Source organism: Phyllostomus discolor, chromosome 8, assembly GCF_004126475.2.
Source record: "Phyllostomus discolor isolate MPI-MPIP mPhyDis1 chromosome 8, mPhyDis1.pri.v3, whole genome shotgun sequence".
NCBI lineage: Eukaryota > Metazoa > Chordata > Mammalia > Chiroptera > Phyllostomidae > Phyllostomus > Phyllostomus discolor.
In genome coordinates, this window is record NC_040910.2 from 108,101,348 (window position 1) to 108,127,878 (window position 26,531).

A 26,531-nucleotide genomic window follows, 5' to 3' on the forward strand; every position below is an offset into this window, starting at 1 on the left:
TTCTACACACACAGAATTGGGCAAACGCAAGTTAATAGTTGTTTCTATGGGAACACAGTAAGTAATCAACAATAGCACAAGAATAAACTCTGTTTCGCGTACTCGTGACTGTGAACTTGCTCTTGCCCCACCCTGTGCATCTTCCTACTCGTGCACTCCTTCTCAACACGGAATTGTTACGTTCCCAAACTACTTAGCAGTTCTGTTCAAAATGGGCTCTGGCGGTCCAATACTGACAACTGCAACACTTGGCACTCTGTCCGAAAGGCTGGCTGTCAATCCAAGCTGAAGGTTCGGAAGAAGAGGAAACAGCCGAGAGCTGGAGGCGAGTGAAGAGGTCACCACCGAAACCAAAATGTCCTGGCAGCCACATAAACTGAAGGGAAATCTTGGCAAATTGTAGGGAGAGATTTTGCTTATGCACTTCACTGGCTACTTCGACCACAAACCACCTCCGACACCCCCATAAAAATAATGAACCCACACTATTTATGAAGGGAGGCCGAGAGACGTTATAACTTACTCCATTTCGTACACGGTGACAGGTAACGTCTGCTCCATCAGAGTGAACTTCTTGGTTTTCACCGGCTTAATGATAGGTTCTGGGGGGGGGGGGGGGGGGGAAGATTACTGATGTGCAGGTAGGCAGAAAACATAAAAAAATACAGAGCTCTATCCCCTCAGGCTGGGCTTTCAGAATGCGTGATACACGACACCAGTTTACGTTCTCCTCAAGGGTCACTCGGGTGCGGAGAAAGCCCCGGGAGTGCTGGCTCGTAGGAGACACTCAAGGACCTTGAACCGTGCACTGAGCTGGACTTTGTTTCGTGGGAGAAAGGGAGGGGGACTGGATGTGGGTTGAGGTCAATGTCAGTTCCGAACTTCTCCTCGTATTTACAAAATGCAACGACTCAGAAGATAGACACCGTGAGGACCGGGTAAAGGGGCCGGGGTTATTTGGAACAGTCCTGGAGCACCTCCCCTGACGTCAGATACATAAGGAAGTAACTCTGCTTCCCTCAGAACAATGCCATGCGTCTCGCTGCCCATGAAAACAGGGTTGCCTGACCCTCACACCAGAAACAGCACCGACAAACCGGTCAGTTCATTCCCTGAACGCTCCACTCTGCCCCCGGCTGTGACACGGAGCGTCCCGGTTTCCCTGTCGCCTCGCATGACCCCGGGCCCCCCGGCTGACCTGTGAGGGGCTGAGTGTCCTCCTCCTGGACGATGGTCTCCACCTCGGGGCCATACACCTCCTCGGCCGTGGGGTAGTACTTCTTGTCCTCGTGCAGCACCACCTCCATGCCCGGGGGGTCCTCGTCGTGCTCGCCGGCGTCATCATCGTCATCGTCGTCGTCCATCTGGGAGCGAGGGAGGGAGGGAGGCTCCGTAAGGGGCGTCACACGAGTTAAGAGCGGTTACTTCGCACGTGTGACAGCCTCTGCTTTGGAGCTCCGTGCCAGATCAGCAGGCCGGGGCCCACTCTCGCGCGATCCTGCACGGAGAGGAGACTGCACGCTGCGGCCCCGGGGGCTCTCCTCATTCAAACTCGCCCCTTGCTAAATGCGGGCCACGGGTCACGAGTGAATCGAGACCGGACAAATGGCTTATCACAACACACCCTCTCAAGGGAAAAAATAACTCCTTCCACGAGCAGAAACCAGGAAGCAGAGGGAGAAACTGGGAATAAGTCCAGGCCCTTAAGTTTTTCACTTAGAGTCACAGAATTGTTTCCAAAAAATACTTTTCTGACAAAAATAACAGGTGTCAGGGAGGATGTGGAGAAACCGAAACCCTCACATGCTGCTGGAGGGAATGTAAAATGGTGCGGGCACTTTGTTAAACACCACCCTAGCTGGTGTAGCTCAGTGGATTGAGTGCAGACCTGTGAACCAAAGGGTTGCTGGTTCGATTCCCAGTCAGGGCACATGCCTGGGTTGCAGGCCAGGTCCCCAGTGGGAAGCGCATGAGAGGCAACCACACACTGATGTTTCCCTGTCATTCTTCCTCCCTTCCCCTCTTTCTAAAAATAAATAAATAAAATCTTTAAATGTTAAACACCGAGTTGCCATGTGACCCAGCAATTCCATTCCTAGGCACACAAATGAAAACTCACGTTCACACAAAAACATGTAAACAAATGCTCACAGCGGCCCTATTTGCGATGGCCAAAAGTGCAAACAACCCAAACGTCCGTCAGCTGATGACCAGATAAACGACACGAGGTGCCTCCGCAGGATGGAACGCTATCTGCAGTAAAAAGAAACAGCCACACAGGCTGCAATGCTGGTGCATCTTGAAGACATTTCACTGAGTGAAAGGAGCCAGACACAAGGGCGCCCGACACCAATGGTGCCGAGGCTGAGAAACGGCCCCACTGGCTCTGGGCAGAGGAGTCATGTGACCACCAGACTTGTTTTAAAAAGATTCCCTCTGGTTCCCGGACGAGAATATACTGGACGGAGGGAGACTGGCTAGCCATCAGGCCAGTTTCCTCCCGCTCCATGCTGCTGAGTGTATTTGGAATCTAAGTGTAGGATTTCAGGTAGTAGTTTCCAACTACCTGTAATTATTTCTATCTGAGTGTCCTGACAGTAGCTCGAGCCTGACAAGTCTAAAACTAGACCAGCATCTCTTTATCGCCTCCCTCCGTCTGCCACAACCAGTGTTCACCGGGGCGTCCAGCTCCCCCCATCCAAACCGGGGGCCAGACCTGCACCTCTGCACTCCTCCGCTGCGGTGGGTTCTGTAGGCCCCCCGGCCCTCCCTGCACTAACAGGAGGGCCCCAGCACCTCACTCGGATCGTGTCACGCCTCATATCCAGTTCTCCGTTCAAGGCCTTCTCAGTCTGCCCCCTGCACCCCGCTTTGCACCCACAGCCATCCTGCAGCGACGGTGCATCCGCGGTCAGAGCAGAAATCCTTTCCTCTTTGCACCCTCCTCGGGGCCCCTGCTCACTGCACTCCTTTCTGGCCTCCAGTAAAACCCTATGTATCTCTCCACTGTTACATGCCTCCAGTAAAGAATGTTTTCAAGTATCTATGCGTCTCCTGTGGACTAGGAGGCCACAGGAGCTCTTATCCTGCTAGCAGGAGTACGAACCAGCGCAGCCACGCCGAAGGGTAAACTGACGGGACTTAGTCCAGACAGACGAACAAAGTACATGCACACGAAGCATGCACACACATATGTATACATGCAACGCACACGTGTGTGTGTTGCATGTATATGATCCTATGATCAGCAACTCTGCCCTTGGGAATCTAACCCAGAGAAATGTCCACACGGTGCAGAAAAGCGGGAGCACCCACTGCGGCATTATCTGTGTCACGGGAGGGCTGATGGCAGGTTCCCCAGGTGCCCGTCACTAAGGAACACACACACCAGAGAGATCGGATGCCTCAGACGGAGACATCTACCCGGCAACAGAGGTGGATCCCAAAACGCATCACTTGTCCCACGCTGAGAGGGCAAAAGCAGGAAACAGAACGATGCAGACAGTATGACTCCATTTATCTTAACACGCATACACAATGCAACTATACAAACAAAAACATACATACATTAGATCAATTACTATGGCAACAGGTATGAGAACGAGGTAAAGAGGAACAGGTTCACTGAACAAGAGCAGAGCCTTGCACAAGCAACAATGTGGTGCGTGAGCTCGAGAGCAATGAACTTGACCTTCTGCACCGAGGTAGAAGCATCTGTACACGGCCCAACCATTCTGTCTCGTTGTTGTTAATGGCGTTTGTGAGATGCAATTCACGTTCCATGTAATTCACCAACTTTACGTGCACAATTCAATGGTTGTTAGGATACTCAGAGTTGTGCAGCCATCATCACAATCAATTTTAGATCATATTTATCACCTGAAAAGAAACTCGGTACCCTTCAGCCACCACTCCCCAACTCCACACCCTGACCTAGACAATCAATCGCTAATGATTCTACCTTCTGTCTCTACAGACGCCTCCCATTTTTCAGGTTCGCTGTGAATGCGGCTTACTCAGCTACCTTTCTGGGTTTTCCCAGCCAGGACCAATCCCTCCTCAGATCCCATTACCACGGATATCAGTTAATATGCCTTAAATGGCACTCATCCTTTGCTGCCCCCTATCACGGGCACTGCTGGGTGCACTTCATCTCCCCCGGCAAGCACTAGGCACCTGGGGGCAGGGACAGTGCCCTGCCTCTCTCTGCATCACGATTCCTTGCAAATAGTAAGAGCTCTATAGATATTTAATGAACACATTGTTGGGCTTTATTTAGCCTGGAATTCAAGTTTGTTGCGATCATTTTGAATTTAGATTCCATTACCCAATATATTAGCTTATGTGATGTGCAAATTTTATAAACTTCTCTATCTTCACTTAAGTCATTGACAAAAAGGTCGACCCTGGCTGGTGTGGCTCAGTGGACTGAGCGCAGGCCTGCAAACCAAAGCATCGTCGGTTCGATTCCCAGTCAAGGCACATGCCTGGGTTGCAGGCCATGGCCCCCAGCAACCGCACATTGATGTTTCATTCTCTTTCTCCCTCCCTTCCTTCTCTAAAAATAAATAAATAAAATCTTTAAAAATTTTTTTAAAAATATTTTTACAAAGAAAATAATTGGTTTATAAGAAAAAATAAGACGCAAGATACATGATATCCACAGCATACCCTTAACTTGTACCTCAATCTCGTCACTGTAAAAAGGAAAATTAAAACAAAAAACACTCATACGAGCTTCCTGAGTGTTCACTGTCCTGTTTTAAAAATCCCTTCCATAATTTTCACCATAGCTGCATATCACACCAGCTGTAGTTTCTGAAATGCTGTGCCTCACCTACGTCTTTGAAAAGTAGGACGAGTCACCTGATTAACCTCCTAGTGCCACAGCCAGTGTCCAGTTCCTTAAAGATGACTTCGGTGGCTTTCAGCTAACCTCTGCAAGGCCCCCCACCGGCCCACCCAGGACCGACGCACCTGGGCCTGGAGGCCTGGATGCAGCTAAGGCTGCAAAATGCTCTCTCCACTCCACCTCCGTGGCTTCAGTGTTCTTTCTCCAGCGTCTATTCTACTTTCTCTAGTTTGAAGGACATTTTCCCTGCTGGAGAAGACCGATGGCAGCCGGGACATTTGTTCTGCTTCCCTGATGTTTGGTCACTGTCCCACCCCCACTGATGAGCAGGGGGCCTGTTGACTTCTTGCTCTGAACATGGCTAAAGCATACAAGCCACCTTTGGTGTCTCTGAAAGCCTCTGACCGTTCTGGACTTCATCCCCCACAGCCCTCCCGAAGGGGAGTCGCAGGCGTCTGCGCCTTCGCTTTCTATTGCTTTTATTCATCTTTCAAAATCTGAGCTTATGGGAAAGTTCCCGGTGCAGCTGCGGCTGGAAAAGGTCAGTGTCTCTTATTTCCTTTTGGAACTTCAGTGGCTAAGGTCCTAGGTTAGGTGCAGTATAAGGCCCCAGTAAGTCACATTACATTTTATTTATCCCCTCCTGAGGGCATTTTTTTCACAGCTTCTAGAGAGAAAGGAAGGGTGAGGGAGAGGGAGAGAGGGAAGGAGGGAAGGGGGGAGAGGGGGAGAGAGAAGGAGGAGGGGAGAGAGGGAAGGGGTAGAGAGGGGGAGGGGGGAGAGAGAGAGAGAGAGAAACATCGACTTGGTTGCCTTTTCATATGTGCTCCAACCGGGGATCAAACCTGCAACCTGGGTATGTGCCCTGACCAGGAATCGAACCAGTGGCCCTTCTGTCTACAGGATGACGCTCCAACCAACTGAGCTGCACCGATCAGGGCAATGAGTCATATTATAAACAGGGCGAAGTTAGAGATGTACACAGGTTTCATGGGAACACGGAGGAATCAGTACTTTATCGCTTTTTTAAAAAAAAAGAAAGAGAAGAAAAAAGCAATAATTTGTCTTACCTCATCAAGATCTTTGGTCTCTCTGCCCAATTCATCATCATCTTCATCAGAATCTAGCTCCGGTCCAATGTAATTCCCAAACTCATCATACAAGTCAGTATCCATGGTGCTGGAATTCAAGAGGAAGAGTCAGGTTCTGGCATGGTCATAGGGCCCCCGTGACACGGCCCCACCTGTCCAGGCCGACAGTCGGACAGACCCCTTCCCACGTCGCCTCTGCAATCACCCCGACCTACTGGCCGCTCCCCACAGTCCTGTGCTCTCCCCTCCCCTCTCCCCTACTCACTGTCTCTGTTGACGCACCCTTCTTTTTGTAATGCCGAAGAAATGTGAAATACCTTCATACCAGAAGGTCTCAAGATCAGTACAAATAGCTTTCTTTTTCCTAAATCATCTGAACACACACTGCGGACACCAGGCCTCGTCAGCACCCAAGACTTCAGCGCGGGGACCGGCACACTGCGGCCTGATGGCACACGGCCCTCCAGCTAAGAAAGCCTTTCACACTTTCAAAGAGTAGAAAACGCGAAAGGATGCTATTTGATGATCTAGGAAAATTACATGAAACTCAAATTTCAACGTCTACAAAAACAGCCACATGGGAACACAGCCCTGCTCATTCATTCATATCGTCTATGGCTGCTTTCACACTGCATCAGCAGGGCTTGCGTAGCTGCCACTGGGCCCATATGGCCCAGAAAGCCGAAGATATTTTACTACAGTGAAGGCCTGCCAACGGTTGTTAGTGTGTGTGGTTCCGACAAACAGGGACATCCCCCTACATAACTGTCACACGACCATCAAAATTGGAGAACTGGACACATTACTACCACCTAATGGTGAGACCCTGAGTTTCACGAACTGTCCTGATGGTGTCTGGCAGAGCCAAGGACCCAGCCCGGGGCTGCATGATGGCATTCCCCATCACGTCTTTAGTCTCTTTCCCTCTGGAGCAGTTCCTCGGTCTTTCCCCGACGTTCAGGACGTGACACTTTTGAAGGTTACAGGCTAGCGAGTTCGTAGAATGTCCCTTAACTTGGGTGTGTCTGGTGTTCCCCCATGATTAGGTTAAGGTTATGCATTTCTGACAGGAATATCACAGAAGTGATGCTGTGTTCTTTCTAGTACATCTCCTATCAGGCGGTACATAATTTTATTTTTTTATTTTTTTTAAAGAGAGAGGAACGGAGAAAGTGAAACATTGATGTAAGAGAGAAACACCAATTGGTTGCCTCCTTTATGCTTGTACGCACCCAGACCGGGGATCAAACCCGCAACCTAGGTATGCACCCTGACCGGGAATTGAACCTGCAACTACTTTGGTTACAGGATAATGCTCCAATGAAGCCACACTGACGAGGGCAATACATGATTTTAATTTGTCCCCTCAGTGGGGATGTTACCTTAATCACTTGATTACACTGGTGGCTGCCAGGCTTTTCTACTGTAAAGTTACTTGTGTTCTCTTTGTAATTGGTACTTATTTTGTGGGTTTTCTCTATTGCAATTACTGAAATTCTATTTGAACTACAGTTTAAATGCCGCCTCTTTCAAGCCTTCCTAGATCCCCAGTTCCCCATTCCCCTATGCTGCTGCAGCCTTCTGCACCTTTATCAGCATGTAATTGTTCTGCACGGCAGTTAACTGTGCTAATCACCATCACCAACAACTCTACAGCTCACCAGTCATCAATGACACAGCAGAGCATGGGCTAGGGGCCTGGGCTCTGGAGCTGGAAAACTTGGGCATGAATCCTAACTTTGTCACTTCGTAACTGTGCAACTTCAGGTACATTGTGTCTCCTCTCTACACCTGTTTCCGCAGCTGGAAAATGGAGCGAACAATTTGCACTGCATGAAAGATTGTGAGTGTTAAATAAAATAGTCTGTGCAAAGAATTTATCAAGCCCTGGCTGGCGTAGCTCAGTGGATTGAGCGCTGGCTGAGAACCAAAGTGTCACAGGTTCAATTCCCAGTCAGGGTACATGCCTGGGTTGCAGGCCATGACCCCCAGCAACCGCACATTGATGTTTCTCTCTCTCTCTCTTTCTCCCTTCCTTCCTTCTCTAAAAATAAATAAATAAAATCTTAAAAAAAAAAGAATCAACCAATGAACGCATAGATAAGTGGAACAACAAATCAGTCTTTACTAAAAATAAATAAATAAAATCTTAAAGAATTTATCAGAGTCCTAGGCTCAATAAATGTTAGCTAATGTTATTTTTTGGCCACTCTTGACCCCCAGGACCCTGTGTGCCATGTGCATCAATAGGCACTGTTAAATATAAGTGAATGGGATGTTTAATTTTGAGAGACTGTTATTTTTTGCCCTAGGTTAATCCTTCTGCCTCCCTTGATGCAACCCCTTGAGTGCTGATTGTAGATAAAAGACAGAATTACCAGCTCCACGGACTAGTAACTAATGAGAGACAGACACACCAATTGGGTGCAATTGGTTACCTTTTTGTACATACCCCAAACAGGGAACAAACCTGCAACCTGGGTATGTTCAGTGACCAGGACTTGAACCTGAGACTCTTTTAGTCTGAGACAACCCTCCAACCAACTGAGCCACACCAGCCAGGGTGCTGTAACTCTCAACATGCACAGAGATTCTTTTCACTTCCAAAGAGCTGTCACATTTCACTCCCCCAAGATCTATGAACTGACTGCAGACATTTTTATATAAGGCTGTTCACGGGACAAACTAAGGTAGTTTCTGCTTCAGGGTCTTTGTACTCGCTATTCTCCTCTAAAATGCTCTTCTTTTGGATTATTTATACCCCGTTCTTTCGTTTCACTCAGGTCTCTATAGAAATGTCATGTTTTCTGAGGAACCTTCACCCGTCACTCTAAAAAAGTCGCCCCACACTCTCCAACCCCACGTTCGCTGTTTCACCGTTATTAACATTTACCACTAGCTGAAGTACATCGATCAATGTGTTTACTGTCATCTCCCCCAACCACAATTTAAACAAGGACTCTATCCCCCCCCCCCCCCCAACACACACACTTAGAACAGCGCCTGGCATAATGCAGGGCCTCAATAAGTATTTGTTGAATGGATGAATGAATGACTCCAACAAGGCACAGAGAAGACAGCTGACTCGCCCACAGTCTCACAGACCTTTCGGTACCGCACCTCACTGCAACTCCCCGCTGTAAGGCGGGCTCTCCAAGGAATACAGAATAAGGATTGAGGAAGCTTAGCAGAACAGTGAAAGAATAACCCCAGCCCCAGGAAAGGATTTTACGGATGGACAGCAATAAAGGAATCTCGGAATCCTGGAATGGGGGGGGGGGGGGGGGCGGGTCTTTCATTCCCTTTCCCGCTCCACACCTCAATTTACCCACGTGCAAAGTGAAAAAGGCAAATAGTATAGAAAGCCTCTCCCAGATCTGACATTACTTAATTGCCCATCCCACCGGAGCAACTTTCCCATGCCTGCCGTGGGCCCGCGTCAGCCCAGCTCACCTCGCTCCCGCTCAGCCCAGAGCTCCAGGTAGGCCAACGGAGACCGCCTTCCGCCCCACGCAGCCGCACCGCCTGCGCCCGGTGTCCGGAAGGACCCCGCAGACGCCGCAGTCGCGTTTCTGCCGCGGAGGACAGCCCTCTGCCGGAGGACCAGCTCGGAGCAATGGCGGCCGCGGACACAAGCACGGGCGAGGTGGAGTTGTGGGCCCCCAACTGAAGCGTGGGCTGCTCCAAAGACAGTGAGGCCTGACGAGGATCGAGTCTGATCAGGCGCCTCCGGGCCACACTGCAAGGGGGCCTTCGGGCCGATCACGTGGGCAGGGTGGTAGTTGCTAGGCAACCAAAGCCGCTGGCCGTGGTCTACGGTGAGCGGTTCTGTAGCCGAGTTATCGGGCAATCCCGGAAGAAAGCAAGGGAACCAAGGGCAGGGCTGTTGGGGCGACGGTCGCGGGGGCAAGAGGGTTAGTTCTGTTTATTCAGAACAGGACAGAAACCAGAACATCTCAGTTCAATTCCTGGTCAGTCCAGCCCCCTTCTTGGTGTTCAGCTTACGCACGTCGGGGTGGCGGGGGTAGGGCTACAGGCTTGCTGGCAGACACCCTGCTGACCTGCCTGTTGATGATGACTCCGCCGCAGCATCTAGTTCGCTGCACGGGCATCTGAGGTTCCAAGGGGTCTCACGGCGGGTAAAAGCCAGAGCCAAGACTGGACCCACACAGATGATCTCCCTGTCGAACAGGTCCCTTAGCGTCAGATACGCGCAGGCTGCAGAACTAAAGAGGTCGCCCAAGCACAGCTCGCTGTGCGGAAAAGTGACGGGACTGAATCCTGAGATCCAAATGTTTTCTCATCTAAAAGCACTGATGTTAAAATATTTCTAGAGACAGAGAAAAAAAATAAAGACATGGCTCCATACGGAAAGTCAGGACTCATATTTTATTTTCAGTGACAATGAATCTTAAGCGAATCCTCACTGTGTAACTCTATAGAGAACTAGGTTTTGGTAAACCACTCCCCCCCCAAGATGAGTGACAAGTTATCCCGAGTGTTTTGGGTCATTTTGTGGGCTAGCAAAGAATCCAGGCGCCCTCTCCTTCCTCTGTTATTGACCTTCCACTTGGGTCCATTCCTTTTGTCTTCCCAGGCACAGGCCATGGAGAGGAATGACATCATTGACTTCAAGGCTTTGGAGAAAGAGCTGCAGGCTGCACTCACCGCTGATGAGAAGTACCAGCGGGAGAACGCTGCCAAGCTACGGGCAATGGAGCAGAGGGTGGCTTCCTATGAGGAGTTCAGGTTGGCTTCATGTCATTTTTCTCAGGCTCTCCAATTATGGTGGACTGTGGCGGATAAGAGCCCGTGCTTTAGAGCCGGACAATTCTGGGTTCAGTCCTGGTCCTGCCCTCTGCGACCCGTGTGATCTAATGCAAGTCATTGAATCTCTCTGAGCCTCCGTTCCTCATCTGTAAAAGAGAGTAGCCACTGCTGTGATTGAATGAGTTATTACATGGAAGACTTCTGAGCACAATGTCTGGGGCATGGGGAGCGCTTAAAAGCCACCAGCTATTGTTGCTGCTGTTAATTATTTTTATTATTGTCCCACTGACCGGCCAACGGGCTCGGCCTGTATCATGCTAAGTCCAGCTACCCCACAGTTGCAGACAGCATTGGGTCCATCCCTTAATCCCTGCCCTTTGCCCACAGGGGTATTGTCCTGGCATCACATCTGAGGCCACTGGAGCGGAAAGACAAGATAGGAGGAAAGAGGACGGCGCCCTGGAACTGTCACACTACTCAGGGAACATCCTTCCAGGATGAAACCACTGCCATCTCCCTGGTAGGTGAGGCCCAGCAGGACACCACCCTAAACCGCCAGTCCCGTTTTCTTACGACACAAACCATTTCCTCATTTCTCATGTTAAGCCAACAGAGGCAAGTTTCTGCCTCCGTCCCAGAAAGAAGAGCAACATCCGATGGTGAGGGTGAGTGCAATCGCACAGAACCAACAGGAAGCTGTGCGAGGCAGGTGCCTGGCTGTCAGCCCTTTGACTTGCATTCACAGACAGAGTTGGGTTGCTCCGGGTTCTCTGGTTTATAGTACAATGGCCCTGAGCCGGTGCTGGGAGGGAGACCCAGCCTTTCGGATCCTTAACACTCACCTTGAGTTCTTTCTTTCTTCCCAAGATTTTCAGTCGCCCCTTCTGCCCTGCTTAGAGCAAACCCTGACTTCCTCTCACGTTCACAATCCTGACACAACTGAAAAGCTCAAATCATGACCTGGGTTCTTTAGGACCCTCTCCCACCTGAACATGAGACCCACACGGACCAGAGCCTTCCCAGTGCTCAGAGAGCAGTAGCAGCTGAGCCAAGATAAAATCCCACAGCCTCCCCCCACTCTCGCAGTCACAGAGCAGCTGGAAGAGCTCTGGATTCCCTTTTCCTCTTTTGTGGCCTAGGAGAAAACACCGTTCCAGCCGGAGACCTCAGCAGAGTTCTGCCGGGACTGGCGGCGATACTTGCGGAGTGGGCCGGAGCGCTATCAGGCCCTGCTGCAGCTTGGAGGTCCCAAGCTGGGCCAGCTCTTCCAGACAGACGTGGGGTTTGGACTTCTCGGGGAGCTGCTGGTGGCACTGGCTGATCACGTGAGGCCGGCTGACCAGCTGGCAGTGCTGGGGATCCTGCGCGGCCTGGCCAGCACCGGGCGCTTTGCCCTGAACCTGAGCCTGATGAGCTGCGCAGAGAGAGCGAGCTGCAAAGACTTGTTTCAGAAGCTGCAGGCCATGGGCACCCCCGCACCCGAGAAGGAGGGTCTCAGCCAGGGGGAGCAGGGTCTGGAGGGGCAGCCTGGTGGGCTCCAGGAGGGGGAGAGGCTCCTACGAGAGCTGCTAGAGCTGTACCAAGTGGATTTTTAGGACCAGTTATCTTTAGAGCGCCCCCCAGTGGTCACTGGAGACTTGGGTTGATGGCCCTGGGGACTCTGCAGGACTGGAATAAGAGACCACACCCACTTCCCTTCTCAACTTAGAATCTTCAGAGCAAAAGCTGGAACCGAATCTTCCCCTCTTCTCCATCCCCTCATTGGCTCGATATTCTGAACTGTGTAGATCCACAGGGTGGCCAGGGGCCCAGGAAGTCAAAAGAGCTTTGCGTCCCGCCCTTAGGGTCTGCCAAGCCTGTGGCTCATCACCCTTGGAGATGGGCATGTGCCCAACCAAATGCCAGCTACTCTAGTGACAGTCTCCGCCCAAAAAAGGGAAAAAACAAAATCATTCCTCCTCCACGGTAAACAAATACTGGCTATCTCCATAGCTCTTAACAAGAATATTTACAACACAACACCAATGAGTGGCCATTTAATGAATATTTAAAAGGGTCAAATGTTACCTTATTTGAGGGGCAATATTTCCCATGGGGACTGAGTTCCTGGGCAGGCTGGGTGTGGGAAAGCCCCGGGCCATCAGGGTGGGTCTGGGTGGCCTCCCAGGCTCCTTCCAGTGACCAGATGGGGAAGGCGGCGGGCTTCCGTCGACCCCTGGCTGACCAAAAGGGGGACCTCTCCGCTCGGCAGGCGGGGCGAGGCCCGGAGCCTGGAGGAAGGGTGTCCCTGTCCAGCTGCTAGGCCCTTGCTTCCGGTTCCAGTTCCTCCTGGCCCATTCTTGGGGGAGCACCAGTGTTCTAGAAAGGGGAGGGAGGGCCAGGTTCTAGAATGGCTTTTTCCTGGAGATCACATCTGTCACCTGAGAAGGGCATCTTGTGTGTCAGCTGGGAATAAACAGCCTTGCCTTTGGCTGTTGTCCCTGCAGATTGTTGCTTCTCTTCTTGGCTGCGTAATCCTTTCCTCATAAAGATGCCGCTCCTGGCCGTGATTTCTAGAAGTTCCATGGGCCTTTAGTGTCCTGGTTTCCCCTTGGCCCTTTCGGCCCTTCCCTGCTTCTGGCATGAACCTGGCCCGCGCCGCTGTGCTCCTGTGGGCGTGGGGGAGCCTGCAGGCCTTTGAAATCGTGGAGAAGGAGGACATTTTCCAGAGGACCCCCTGCCCCGCTTTCCTGATGTTCGACAACGCGGCCTACCTGGCCGACATGAGCTTCGAGCTGCCCTGCCACTGTAAGCCCGAGGAGGTCCCGGCCGTGGTCTGGTACTACCAGAAGCACCTGGGCAGCAGCCACACCACCGTCCTGACGGACTTCGACGGGCGCGTGCTGACCGAGGCCGCCCACGTGCGGGCGGGCAGCGCCCTGCTGGCCCGCTTCAGCATCCGCATGTTCAGCCTGTTGGTCTTCCGGGCCCAGCCCGAGGACTCGGGCTTGTACTTCTGCGGCACGAGCAAGGGGGACTACTTCTACGCCTACGACGTGGACGTCCAGGGCAGTGAGGGCATGGTGGCCACCTTCAGGGACCTGGGCCAGGAGCCCTTTGCAGACGAGTACCGCGGGAGCCTCCATGTCTTCACCACCTTCTGGGAGTGGACCCCCTGTGACCGCTGCGGGGTGCGGGGGGAGCAGTGGCGCATCGGCCTCTGCTACCTGCAGAGCCCGGGCCTCTCCCCGCGCTTCCGCAAGACTCTGCCGGACGTGGTGTCCTGCGGCTCGCGGGCCGTGCCAAGGAAGCTGCAGGCCCGGGCCCAGGCCCACACGCCCGAGCTGCTGGTTCAGAGCTGCACGGTGCCCTGCCAGAACGCGACGACGGCCCGCAGGGGCGTGATGGCCATTTTCAGCTACCTGTCCAAAGCGGGCAGCCGGCCCTGGGTGCCCCAGGTGCCCATTCAGTACCACCAGCAGAGGCTGGGCCACGGACTCATCGTGTCCTGTCCGGGCGCCCGGCCGGAGCACGCCGTGGCCTGGGACAAGGACCGCCAGGGCTTGTATCGCACGCAGTACCTGAAGGGCGTCAACAGGTCCATGAGGGTGTTCATCGACCACGGCAACCACCTGCACATCCGCTTCACCCAGCTGGACGACAGGGGCACCTACTACTGCTGGCGGCAAGGCGTGCGGGTCGCCGGGTTCCGACTGGGCGTGACCTCGCGGGGCCACTACAAGGTCTCGTTCTCAGACCCCGAGGTCCGCTCCGCCGTGGAGCTCACCTTAATAGGGTACCTGCTCATCACGGGGGTCTTCGTCGCCATTCACCTTTGTCGTGGCTGCCGCTACTTGTTTCGCTCCTGGCCCAGCTTCTCTCCCTAGGCGCTCTCTCTCCCCCACCCCTCATCCCTGAAGACCCGTGTGCTCAAGTGTGTTTGTTCAATGATTCCAGATGATGCCTCTGGGCAGGCACCCTGGGCTGGGACGTGGGGCAAGGACGTGGGGACACATTTGTTAGTTACAACCTGCTCCCCCGTGTTCTGGGGCACATCTGGGACCTGACCTGGGAAGTGGGGAAGCCTGAGGCGGGTGGGAGATGGGGATGGAGGCTGGGATGGACGCAGCCCAGGGGCACGTCCTCCGACTTCAGCAGCTCACAGAAGGAAGGAGGGAGCCTAATGTGTATCAAATGGCCTATTTGGTATTAAACCGTGTTTGAGGTGCTTTATTTTCTCATCTTCGAGGATTGCCAAGCAGGCGCTGGTTGAATGGGGGGTGGCAGGGGGAGCAAGAAAAAGAGTGGGGGGTGCTCACAGGCGCTCTCTCTGCCCTCCTCCCAGTCTCGTCCTTGGACTGGCTGGTAGAAACGGCAGGTGTGGGAGGAAAGGCAGGCTAGAATAGGGGAAATGGGTGAGGAAGACGGAAGTCAGATTCAGGGACTTCCTGAGAAACTGTATGTGTGCTGGGAGCTGGGGGTGAGAAGAGGGGCTTGGAACAAATGTGGGGGCCCTAGGACTGTCACGGAGGAGCAAGGTCGGAGGTGGGATTTGTCATATGGCTGCTACTGGCATGGGGGGCGGGTTGAGCTCTGGAGAGAGTCCGCGGCAGGAAACAAGTTGGGTCTCCTCCCAGGCAACTTGCTGCCCCCTTCCGCCAGCCCCAGCTTCTCCTGAACAGACCAGAGTCCACTCCGGGGAGACACGGCAGGTGGTTTTATTAACCTCAGTACCTACAGGCAGCAGTGGGGCCCCGAGCGTTAGCGTCAGCAGGTGGCAGGGGGGCGTCAGGGAAAGGGCACTAAGCCTTGGGAAGAGGGAGGGATTCCCACTTCTCCCTCCCTGCGGCCTTAGAGGGAAGAGGGGGACCCTGGAGTGAGGCCTTTCAGTCCCATTTCTGGGTGCAGATAATCCCATGCTCCCCCCCTCCCCCACAGTCCTCCCGTGGGAAGCAGAGCAGACGCTCAGGGTGAAAGTGTCTCCCACCCCCGCCCCCCACCAGGCTGTAGGAACACGGACTAGGGGCTTCACTCTGCTTATGCCTCAGTCTCCAGAATTACAGAATGGAGTGCTACCTAAAATGCTGGGGTACACTTTGTATTTGAGTAAGAGGGGACACAGGGTCCTTGGCTTAGGGAAAAGCGTTAGGCCACTGTGGGGTGCACGGAGGCACAGCTAGGAGGCCGGCTTCCCCCAGCGGGCTCTGCTGGGGGTGGGAGGCAGCAGCAGCAGCAGGGGCTCAGAGGCTTGGGTGGACAGGGATCGGGCAGCAAGGAAGGGGCCTTCAGAACTGGGACAGAGTGTGCCCTGCCCCTGGGGACAGCGGCCCCTTTCTCTCCTGTTTCAGTATCTTCAAGAGGACGAGTCACATCCTGGGCTCCCATGACCCAGAGGCCAAGTGTGAGTGGTCACCCACAACCCCAACTCTGATGTCTGGCATCGTCCCACTGCCACCCACTGCCACCTCCACCATCTCTACCTACTGTCCTCCCCCCCCCCCCCCCGCCACCGCAGCCACATACGGGAAGTCCTCCTGGGTTTCACCTCTCTGTACTGACACCTAGGGGCCAGGCAGTGCCCCCGCCGCACTCCTTCCCAGCACCTCTTCCCTCTTCACTTCTACTGAGATCCCCTAGTGCTGAGAATTGAGCTCCCACCTGCCCACATGGCAGCTCTGTGGGGCTGAGACTTTGAGTCATCGCTCAGGAGGCCCCTCTGGAATCTGGGCAGGCCGGGAATTCTGTCTGCTGAGGACTCCAGGTGGCAGGTTACCCCTGCCGACTCTCACACTGGCCAGGGTCCCTCTAGATTAAGATGAGCCTCTGGCCAGGGCTGCCTCGCCTGCGGGGACTTCCTCTTCCTGTCTCAGAGTGTCAGTTTTCTCCCAGCAGCCCGAGGAAACTCAAAGACCCACTTCCCAGATAGCCCAGAGACCTCCAGCGCTGGCAACAGTTGCCATGGCAACTGGGATTAGGATATGGAGGGTGATTTATTAGGTCTCCAGGCCCTCCCCAACTTCTCTCTTCCCTCCTCATTCTAGCGCGAGCTCTGGCCATGCCCCTCCAGGCTGCCCCTGTGGGGTGAGTGCCCTCTTAGGTGGAGTGGCTGGGAGTGGGCTGGGTGCCGTCTTGTCAGGCCTAGTGCTGATGGATCCTAGGGCAAAAGCTGTCAGTGAGCCGTAGTGGGGGAGGGGGCAGCTGCGGCGAGGGGGCGGGGCTCAGGTCTGGGGGAGTTAGCTATCAGAGGAGGGGCAAGTATCCAGTCTCCTACTGAAGGCTCCTCCCACTTTGGGGCAGGGGCCAAGTGGTTCCCGCCTCACATCACATCCTTGTGCTCCTGCTTGGACTCCTTAATGACCTGCAAGGGGCAGAGAAGTTGCACAGTGCCACCGTTCGGAGCTCACACCGACCCTGGGGCCACAGCTGCCAGGCTCTGGGACCTTGGGCAAGCCCCCAGCCTCCCTGGGCCTTTGTTTCCGAAGAAAGCAACCAGAACTCTCTGCTGCCGAGGGAAAATTAGCCAGTGCTGTGGCTGGTGTGGTGGGGAATGGGTTATGCCGAATGTGCTTTTCCCATTCCTCTGGCGGTTCCCGTAACCAAGCTGCTGGGTGTGGGAAGTTGGGAGCGAAAACTTCTAACTTTACATTTCCCCTCCCCCCGCCCAGGCCTGGCACTGGGGCTACCTAAGCCAAGATAGAAAGGGGGACAGCCCACGTCAGGACCCTGTCCAGTGGCCCGGGCACCCAGGCTCCCCTTAAACTGTCGGTGGAGGGGCCGAGGAACTGACTTACATCCAGGTTCCTTCCCCTCTTCCAGAGCCTCCCCCGGGAGCTATCAAGAACCTTCTATGTGCCAGTTCAGGCTTTATGCCAGAGCCTGGCCCCGGGAATTCCCGGGGGCAGCCAGAGCCCGAGGGGGCGGGAGTCTCGGGACTCCTCTCCTCACCTCTCCATCCCGCATCTCCACCGTCTTCACCACGATGTTCCTTTTGAGGTGGCCCTCGGACGTGGACTTGGTGTCCAGGCTAGTTTCTGCGGGCGCGAGGAGAGGAGGCCTTCTGTGGGCTCTGGGGGTGCTAGGCGTCCTCTGCCACCCTGGCTCCCTGTCACACCCAGGTCATGAGTGGGAACGCCCACGCGACCGGGCAGGGAGGGCCTCGGCTCCTTCAGAGGGACTGGCAAGACCCCAAGTCCCCCCTGTGCTGGGCACGTCCTGTGGCTACTCTGCCCACCGCCCTGCTGCTCTCCTGGCCTGGCTGCATTTCGGTCCCTCTGCAAGCCCTTGCCTGGCGCCTAGCTGTCTGACAACCCAGCGCTACGCCGAGGGGGGGGGGGCCCTGAGCTTTGAAATCGGGCAGGCCAGAATCCGAGTCCCAGCGCAGCCACTAACCAGCCCCGTGACTGTGGGCAAGTCAGTTTGCCTCTCTCAGCCTCAGTTTCCTCATCTGCAAAATGGGGGTGCTGGAACCTACGACTCTAGGTGGGAGTGAGGAGTTAGTTAACTGAAATAACATATGTGAAATGATTGCCTCAGTACATGTGGGTCCCTTTCCTGTCCCCCTTCCCCTTTCCTACTTCTCCCTGCCGCTTTAGTGATACTTTGCTTTAGTGATACTTTGCTGTCTGGGACTTGGCAGCATCGCCTCTGGCCAGCCCCCCTGGTTAACCCATGTGATGCTGAACTCAGCCCCGGGACACACACACACATCTAATACCCCTGAACTTCTAGGCCAGCAGAAGAGCTGATAATCATCTCAGGGCCACATACAAGTAAGCAGTAATTTAGTTTATCCCCCCCTCAGAGAGAAAAATATAACACGTCAACCTCACTAATATTTAAAATTAACAGCAGGGAATGCAAACGTTTATTCACTATGAGAGCAGCAGTCTGAGGGGAAATAATCCTCTGGGCTGAATCAGCATCAAGCCGAGCCTCGGAGCCTCGGGGACAGACGGAGCCAGAGAGAGCCTGGCCGCTGGGCACAGCGGGACCTCAGGGGGCCTCTCAGTGACGGGGAAGAGGCGAGGCCGAGGCTGGCACTCGCCTGAGGCCCCGCAGCATCGCCTCTGAGCACCGGAGGACGTAACACCCCGGACGCCGGCCAGCTCGGCTCCTTGAACCTACATCCGCCCCTGCACCAGGTTCCAGGCGGGGCACTGAGGGTGCTAGGGAGAAGACCTGTCAGGGACACCCGGGAGGACAGAGCCCAGGAGGATGGGGGACGGGGATCTGGGGGGGCTCCCTCCCTGCCGAGGGGAGAAAAGCACCGTGTCTACGAGGCAGGCGGCTAACCGAGAGCCGGCGGGGCTCCGTTTACAATCTGGTGAGCCTGAATGGGTATAACTTGTACTGTGAGGCTTTTGAGATGTCTTGTGACCTTGTGACCTTCCCCTTCTTTGGTGCTTTTGCCCCCTGCAGTGACAAGCAGTTAAAAAACAAACAAACATAAAACACTCAGATGAGCAGAGCTTGCTCAGGGATCTGTGGACAGGTTGAGACCCTCATCCAATTCTGTGGCGGAATGGGGTACAGGGACAGAAGAGGGCCACAGGGCAGAGCAGGGCAGGGGTGGCTGCGAGGCCACCTGAAATGGCCTGGGATGGTGTCGTCTGGCCAGAAGCTCTGCGGTGAATCAGGAAAGCCCTCAGGGAGAGCCCCAGACCCTTTTGGCCCAGAGCAGCAGCCCCCAGGCCTGGGGGAGAGGCAGTAACCCAGCACCCCCGGCACACGGCCCCCCCTCTACTGACCTCGGATCTGCAGGTTGGAGAAGGTCTGCACGGGAATGGTGATGCTGAAAGACAGCAGAGGGAGAGGGTGACCGGGCTGCCCGGGGACACCCCAGGCCAGGTCCCCGCACGGGCTTGTCGTGAGGAGCACGCTTCCTAACTTTCCACGGCAGCCAGCAAGCCGGGGCTCCAGGAGCACGCAAGGGGCTTGGGCGTTACCAGCGAACATGCCCATCAGATGGGAAGTCTGGGCTTGGAAGACGGCCGAAGGGAGGGGAGAGCGGTAAAGAAAGTTCTAAGGAGGCGGGAAAAAGAGGTCTGGGGGAAAGAAGTCCAATTTTGTCAGGATGGTGGGGGATGAGGCTTTCGGGATAGGGGAGGTGACCCAAGTCCTTGCCCTGGGACCTAATCAGCATTGGTTGAATTGAATCCAGCATTGGTTGAATTGAATCGTTTGTTCATTTGTTCATTCATTCATTCATCAAACATTCATTGAATACCTACTGTGCGTTAGGCAGCACTGTGCTGGGCCCTGGGAAAACAGGGAGCTGGACACAGGCTGAATAAGTCCCTTAAGGGAACCAAGCGACCCTAGGGAGGAGCCTCAGGGCGGATTCCCTAGCACCGTGGTCAGGGCTCACCGGTTCTCCTCGCCCTCCAGTAGCTTCCTGTAGGTGGCGATCTCGATGTCCAGCGCCAGCTTGATGTTGAGCAGGTCCTGGTACTCTTGCAGGTGATGCGCCATCTCGTCCTTGAGGGTCTGCCCCTCCTCCTCCAGCCGGGCCAGGGCCTCCTGATAACTCGCGGCCTCCCGCGCATGGCGCTCCTCCTGCTCCCGCATCTGCCTCTCCAGGGACTCGTTCTGTAGGGTGGAGCGAGTCTGTCCCTGGAGGCGCCTTCACGCCCCGGGACCGGACCTATTTGAGGGTGCTTGGAGGCCCCGCCCCCAGTCTGGCCTCGCCTTGGCCCTTCTCCTGCAGCATTCCCTGTGACGGCCTGTCCCCCCTCCTCCCGCTGGCCATACCCAGCCTACCACCCCGACCACCCGCCTCCGGCTCTGCTCCGCTCACCGTGCCCCGCAGGGACTCCAGGTCGCAGGTCAGAGCCTGCAGCTGGCGCCGGTAGTCATTGGCCTCGTGCTTGGCCTGGCGGAGCAGCTCCGCGTTGCGGGCAGCGGCATCTGTCAGGTCCGCAAACTGTTAACAAATGGGGAGGAGGCCCTAAGCTGAGGGGCGGGCGCAGCCGCACCTGGGGCACTGCGTGGGAAGGGGCGGCCTCTGGGAAGTCAGCGGGGTGGGCAGGACACCAGGGTTGGGGTCCAGGTCACCCGAGACAGTGGCTCTGGGTGGGATTATTCCCAGCAACAGTGACCCATGGATAGGGGACACAGAAGCCACTGCTGTGTCTTCAGACACCATATTTGGGTGCCCATCCCATCTCCCCGGTCAGACAGGTGTCTGTCGCCTGGGCAGTGCCTGGCACACAGTAGATGCCTAATAACCCGGAACACGGGTGGCAGAGGCAGCAAGAGGCAGGCTGCCCGGTGAGGTGGCTAGGGTTGGAAATCTAGCTCGACCGCTGAGAAGCTGTGTGACTTTGAGCAAATTAGTTAACCTCTCTGGACTTCAGTTCTCTCATCTGTCAAAGAACAGCGCCTGCTTCACAGTAAGAAAACCTATGCAGAGCACGAGGCCCGGCACACAACAGTGCTGTCTAGTAGTAGTAGTAGTAATGATAATAATAATAATAATAATAATAATATAGCAATAAGTTCTTGTTGGAAGTAATGTTGTCTGTGTTTCTCTGGGCAAGTCACCTCACTGCACTCGTGGGTGTCAGCCACCCAGAGAGGATCCTCTCCCAGCTTCCTTCCCACTCCTTTCCTGATTCTCTTGTATGGAGCCGGGAGGGCTGCCTGGAGGAGGCAGGCTGGCCCACAAGGCTACCTTGGACCGGTACCACTCCTCTGCCTCATGCATGTTGCTGGATGCCACTGCCTCATACTGGGTGCGGATCTCTCGCAGGGCCGCTGTGAGGTCCGGCTTGGCCACGTCCAGCTCCACATGGACCTGCTGCCGGGCCAGCTGCTCCTGGAGCTCCCGCACCTCCTGCCAGGGTGTGAAAGGGAATAGCAGGGCTCAGAGCCACGGCCGCAGTGGGGGGGTTGCCCATAGCATCATGCCCTCTTCCGCCTGGCTGTCGGACACGGACGCTGACTAAGGGGAGCAAGACCGTCCCTAGCTGGTGGAACTGCATGGCCCAGGCTGGGGAGGTAGTGGAGAGTTTGGGGGCCTCATGGCGTCCTCCCCGGCTTGGATGTGCAGGGGCACTGAATGTGTGCCCGTGTCCTTATGAGGGGGCGTCTGAGTCCCTGTGTGTGCGTGTGCCCGCGGGTTCTATGGGGTCACATATGCTGGGTCCATGATCTGAGGTCAGAGCTCATGGGATCTTCCTCGTTATGAGTGGTTCTCAGTGAAGTGGAGACAGAAGGCAGAAGGAACGGGGTCAGGGAGACTGAGTGTGTGACTTGGGCAAGTTCTCGGACCTCTCCGGGCGTCAGCAGCCTCTGTGAACGGGGGTGATGCTGAAAGCTTTCCCATCTCACAGGGCCATCTCGAGGAAAAAGGAGGCGACAAGGTTTCGTGGCTCTCATTACGTGACGTCTCTCTGCCTCTCTCTCACTCAGTTTCTCTCTCTCTCTCCCTCTCTGTTCCAGTCTCTGCGCGGCCTTCCCTCCTTCTGTCCTGGCTTTACCTCCTCGTGGACCTTCCTCAGGAACCGGATTTCCTCCTCCAGAGACTCGATCTTCCTCTCCAGGTCCAGCCGGGCCAGGGTGGCCTCATCTGCCTCCTATGGCGGGAAGGAAGCAAGGGGTCACTCCGACACCAGGCTCTTCCTCTCCCCAGCCTTTTCTGGTCCCCCCCTTCTAGGGCTGGGGGAGCAGCACATCACTTGGGAGGGCTGGTCTTGGGGTCTGTGTTTGGGTGGGCTGCCATCAACCCTTCCCCCTGTCCCCTGCCGACCCCTCCATCCCCCTGACCTGTCGATAGGTGGCGAGGTTGTTCTCGGCCTCCAGCCTCAGGTTGGTTTCATCCTGGAGCCTGGGGTGGGGGGAGCACACACTTCTGTGCCTGTGCTCTTCTCAGGACCCGTGGAGCCCTGTCCCAGTCTCTCTGGAAGTGGCTGCTGGAGAGACTCCTCCCACTGGGACCCCGGGACTAACAGACAGGAGGGGTGGGAGGAGAGACCTGGCCCCAGGGCGATGGGGCCTTTGTTTTGACTCTTACTAAGCTGCCTTATCAGGGTCGCTGTGGCCTCCTGCTCACACAGGTGCTTCCACCAACGTGTGCATTCACTGCTACATACGCACACACACACCCTCCTGCACCTGAGGGCGCGTGCCCAGCTGGCTCAGCAAAGCACCAGGCCCCCCGGGATTCCCTCTGGCCTTTGGAAATGGGTTTTATTAAGATCTCGGCTTCACAGCTGTGCAAGCTGACGTGCCGTGACTGGGAGCATAAGCTGGTGGTAGACAGAGTCACCTGTGCTCTGAAACCAGGACGCCCTGCTCTTCCCCCCACTCCCCAGGCCTCCCAGTGCACACCAAACTCCCCTTCCAATCCCTCCGTTATACAGACCTAGGCTCAGGGTAGGTGAGCTCCCTGCCCACGGTCACAGGGCCCCACAGTGAATAAAACACACAGACCCTCTCTGCTGGGGTCCCTGGCTGCTCTGGCCCAGACTTCCCCAGTGGGGAGGTGCGGAGGGTACCCTTTCCTCCTGGCAGGAGGTCTTTGGAGCACAGATCCCTGAGACTCTGGGCCTTCTCCCAGCCCCTCCCAACATTTGGGGGGGGCCAGGGACAGCCCTCCCTTCCCATGGGTGTGGAAACCAGTGAGCAGGGAGGCAGGGTCCCCCCAGCCCGATTCCCTGCAGGCCTGTGGGCACTTCCTCTTGGGGGCTCAGCCCTCCCTGCTCCGGAGGCCCCTCTCCCAGGCCCTTACTTCTGCCTCAGGGTGCCCAGGTCCTGTGCCAGATTGTCCCTCTCCACCTCGAGCCGCGCGCTGCCGGCGGTGAGGTGATCGAGCTGCAGCCGCAGCTCCCGCAGCTCAGCCTGGTAGACGTCGGCCAGCTTGGTGGGCTCCTTGGCCCGCAGCTGGTTCAGCTCCGCGGCCAGGGCCTTGTTCTGCTGCTCCAGGAAGCGCACCTTCTCGATGTAGCTGGCGAAGCGGTCGTTGAGCTCCATCATCTCTGCCCGCTCACTGGCCCGCGTCTCCTTGAAGCCAGCATTGAGGGCCCCGGCGAGGGAGAAGTCCACCCTGGCTGGGAGTGGGGGTGGCATTCGAGCCAGGGAGAGGCGGAAGCCGGGACCCAGGCCCAGCCGGCGGCCGGGACTCAGGCCCCCCGCCCCCGTCTCGAAGGAGGAGACATAGGAGCGGCGGGCAGCTGAGGTGACCCTTTTCCTCTCCATCCTGGCTGGGCTCTGCTCGCTCCTGGGATGCGAGGGCTTTATGGAGGAGTGGGCCGGCCCGCACTGCCCGGAGTGTCCCTGGAAACACCCCCTGGCATAGCCTGAGGGGGTGGGACCGGGCTGCAGCCCAGCCACGGGGAGAGCGCCTCTCACCCCACTGAGGTCATTGTGCCCAGAGGCAGGGCCTCCTCCGGTGCCAGCGCCAGTCTGGCCACAGACGGAGGTGCTGGTGGGCAGCGCCCGGGGCCGGATGCTGGGGCCGAGGCCCGATCACTGGCCCCGGAGACCCTCTCTCTAGGAAGGTGGGTCCAGAAAGGGAGGTGAGCCCTGACTGGTGTGGCTCAGTTGGTCGGGAATCGTCTGACAAAGCCAAAGGTTGCTAGTTCGACTCCCGGTCAGGGCACATGCCTGGGCTGCCGGTTCAGTCCCTGGTCAGGAAGCATGCGAGAGGCAACCGATGATGTTTCTCTCTCACATTGATGCTTCCCTCTTTCTGTCCCTTCCTCCCCTCCCTTCTCTTCTCTCTAAAATAATATAAATCAATAAATATTTTTATTTTATTTTATTTATTTATTTTTAGAGAGGGAAGGGAGGGAGAAAGAGAGAGAGAGAAACATCAATGTGCGGTTGCTGGGGGCCGTGGCCTGCAACCCAGGCATGTGCCCTGACTGGGAATCGAACCTGCGATGCTTTGGTTAGCAGCCTGTGCTCAATCCACTGAGCTATGCCAGCCAGACCTCAATAAATATTTTAAAAAATATTTTATTTATTTATTTTTAGAGAGGGAAGGGAGGGAGAAAGAGAGAGAGAAACATCGATGTGCGGTTGCTGGGGGTCATGGCCTGCAACCCAAGCATGTGCCCTGACTGGGAATTGAACCTGCAACACTTTGGTTCGCAGCCCGAGCTCAATCCACTGAACTATGCCAGCCAGGGCTCTTAATAAATATTTTTAATAAAAGAAAGAAAGGGCTGGACCAGGTGACCTGTGACCTGCCTTCTAACTGTTAGGTCCCATAACCCAGGCCTCCCATCAGTCGGCCCTCGTCCTGCAGGTGCTGGGCATTGGACAGAGAACAAAACGGTCTCAGAGCCTTGAGGAACAGCCTACGCTGTAGCTTCCTGCCGAGCCCACATCCCAGTAGATTGCTGGAGTCCTCCCCTCTGAACACAGCACCCGATTCCTGCTCTCTCCTCGTCCCTGGGGTTCTGGGGCTGCAGGCTGGACTGAACGCTAGCCCTTCGTCTGCTGGGTGGATCGAGGCCTTTAGCAGCGAGGAGATGACTAAAGGAACTTGGTAGTGCGAGAGGGGGCAGGCCCTGCACTCCGTGGCGCTGTCCCTGAACCACTCTGAGGCCCCTGCCTCAGCCGCACCGGGCTCCCCCTTGCATGCCCAGCCTCCCTGCACCCCTCCCAGAGCCCGGGGCCTGACAGCTCCACAAAGCAGTTATGAATGAGCTGGCTGTCCCTTCTCCCAATTTTGTTTCTGCAGTACCCTGTTTCCCTGGCCACCCCTCACCTCATTCTCACCCTGGAGATTTATCTCCTCCGAGTTCCCACACAGTAGGTTGAGAAGACGGGAAAGGCCTCTGGGGATGGGTGGGTGTGGGAACCCATGAACCTTGCTTCCAAACTGGGAACCTGGGGCCTGTACCCTGTTGCTCCTTGAGACTTCAAAGCCATCCGCTCCTTTCACTCTGGCCCTGAAGGGCCAGCGCCCTGACCAGGACCCCCGGCCATCTGTGTCCATGGACTTCTGGGAAGGGGCAGCCTTCCTCTCCCCACCCCTACTCTGCCCCCTGCCCGTGCCTGGGCCTCCGGTCCCTTTTCCCGGGCACTGGCTGAATGGACCCTTGTTCTCCTCCGCCGGTGAGGGCGCCACACAGTGGGGGCAGCCCCCAGGGGGCTGTGCTGTTTTCGTTCCAGGGTGTCAGGCTGTTAAGAGGGGCACGGCCCAAGCCCCCCCTGCTCAAAGAGCTTCTCAGAAAGCATCTGATGGGGGCTGGAGTGCAGCGGGGAGCAGGCTTGGTGCCCACGCCCGGCCATTGTATCCATGCCAAGGTGAGTCATTCAGTGGGCACGAGGGGAAGGCCCTGGGGGGCGGCCAGCCCAGCACTGCCCGGTCTCCAGCCTGCAGACGAGGCCTGGCCGCTCCCCGCTCCCCAGCTCTCCCAGGAGGCTCAGGCCCCTGCGCTCCAGCCCAGGCAATGCCCTTACCCCGTGCTGGAGACGGTGCTTTTCACCTGGGCACGTTCTGCGGTTGCCCCTGTAAGTCCCAGCACAGAGAGAGGAGGGAAGAGTCCGTCTTAGCCACTTCTGACCCCAGAGCCTAAGCCATTTCGTGGGGAGGGAACCCTGAAGATGGGGTGCTCAGTGACTGTTGGCCTTGTTGTGGGTGGGGTGTCTGGGGAAGGACAAAGCTCATGAAAAGAAGACCGAGACCGAGGACAAAACCTTGTCCCAGCTCTCCTCTCCCTGGCCAGCAGTGACCGCTTTCCAGCTTCCAGGCAAGTCCCAGTGCGAGGTCTCCGATTCTTGCTCAAGAGAAGTCTGGTCGAGGCACTATGTAGCCCTGAGGGGAACAGACCTAACGATTGCTCACCCGTCAGTGACGCCCAGTGACTTGTACCTGCGTGTGTGCG

General features: G+C 55.8%; 4 protein-coding genes across 7 annotated transcripts in view; 2 read left to right on the forward strand and 2 right to left on the reverse strand.

Moving 5' to 3' along the window:
- Nucleotides 1-9,682, reverse strand: part of EFTUD2 (elongation factor Tu GTP binding domain containing 2) — a 33,338-nt gene extending 23,656 nt beyond the window's left edge. The window contains exons 1-4 of the mRNA XM_028520372.2: nucleotides 9,397-9,682; nucleotides 5,923-6,031; nucleotides 1,199-1,364; nucleotides 524-602 (exon numbers count right to left, since the gene is read on the reverse strand). Of these exons, the coding sequence (XP_028376173.1) occupies nucleotides 524-602; nucleotides 1,199-1,364; nucleotides 5,923-6,027 (350 nt within the window). The 5' untranslated portion in view covers nucleotides 6,028-6,031; nucleotides 9,397-9,682. The remainder of the gene's footprint in view (nucleotides 1-523; nucleotides 603-1,198; nucleotides 1,365-5,922; nucleotides 6,032-9,396) is intronic.
- A 50-nt stretch (nucleotides 9,683-9,732) lies between these two features.
- Nucleotides 9,733-12,648, forward strand: CCDC103 (coiled-coil domain containing 103). Of its 3 annotated transcripts, none has more exons than XM_036034025.1 (4): nucleotides 9,733-9,914; nucleotides 10,541-10,692; nucleotides 11,101-11,233; nucleotides 11,853-12,648. In XM_036034025.1, the coding sequence occupies exons 2-4, from the start codon at nucleotides 10,550-10,552 to the stop codon at nucleotides 12,306-12,308; spliced, it is 732 nt and encodes a 243-aa protein (XP_035889918.1). In that variant the 5' UTR covers nucleotides 9,733-9,914; nucleotides 10,541-10,549; the 3' UTR covers nucleotides 12,309-12,648. The 3 variants fall into 3 exon arrangements, with proteins under 3 accessions (XP_035889918.1, XP_035889917.1, XP_035889916.1); XM_036034024.1 differs by having other exon boundaries at nucleotides 9,761-9,857; XM_036034023.1 differs by lacking the exon at nucleotides 9,733-9,914 and having other exon boundaries at nucleotides 9,941-10,692.
- FAM187A (family with sequence similarity 187 member A) lies at nucleotides 10,540-15,312 on the forward strand. The gene is made up of 3 exons (XM_028521664.2): nucleotides 10,540-10,692; nucleotides 11,101-11,233; nucleotides 11,853-15,312. The coding sequence occupies exon 3, from the start codon at nucleotides 13,335-13,337 to the stop codon at nucleotides 14,577-14,579; it is 1,245 nt and encodes a 414-aa protein (XP_028377465.1). The 5' UTR covers nucleotides 10,540-10,692; nucleotides 11,101-11,233; nucleotides 11,853-13,334; the 3' UTR covers nucleotides 14,580-15,312.
- Nucleotides 15,313-15,394: 82 nt separating this feature from the next.
- On the reverse strand, nucleotides 15,395-23,954 carry LOC114503017 (glial fibrillary acidic protein). Of its 2 annotated transcripts, XM_028520361.2 has the most exons (10): nucleotides 23,423-23,951; nucleotides 22,459-22,519; nucleotides 22,173-22,268; nucleotides 21,365-21,526; nucleotides 20,489-20,614; nucleotides 20,060-20,280; nucleotides 19,440-19,483; nucleotides 18,985-19,104; nucleotides 17,638-17,723; nucleotides 15,395-17,050 (listed from the first exon to the last, which is right to left on the reverse strand). In XM_028520361.2, exons 1-10 carry the CDS (start codon nucleotides 23,887-23,889, stop codon nucleotides 17,009-17,011), a joined length of 1,425 nt encoding a protein of 474 aa, XP_028376162.1. In that variant the 5' UTR covers nucleotides 23,890-23,951; the 3' UTR covers nucleotides 15,395-17,008. The 2 variants fall into 2 exon arrangements, with proteins under 2 accessions (XP_028376162.1, XP_028376163.1); XM_028520362.2 differs by lacking the exon at nucleotides 18,985-19,104 and having other exon boundaries at nucleotides 23,423-23,954.
- Between the last annotated feature and the right edge of the window lie 2,577 nt (nucleotides 23,955-26,531).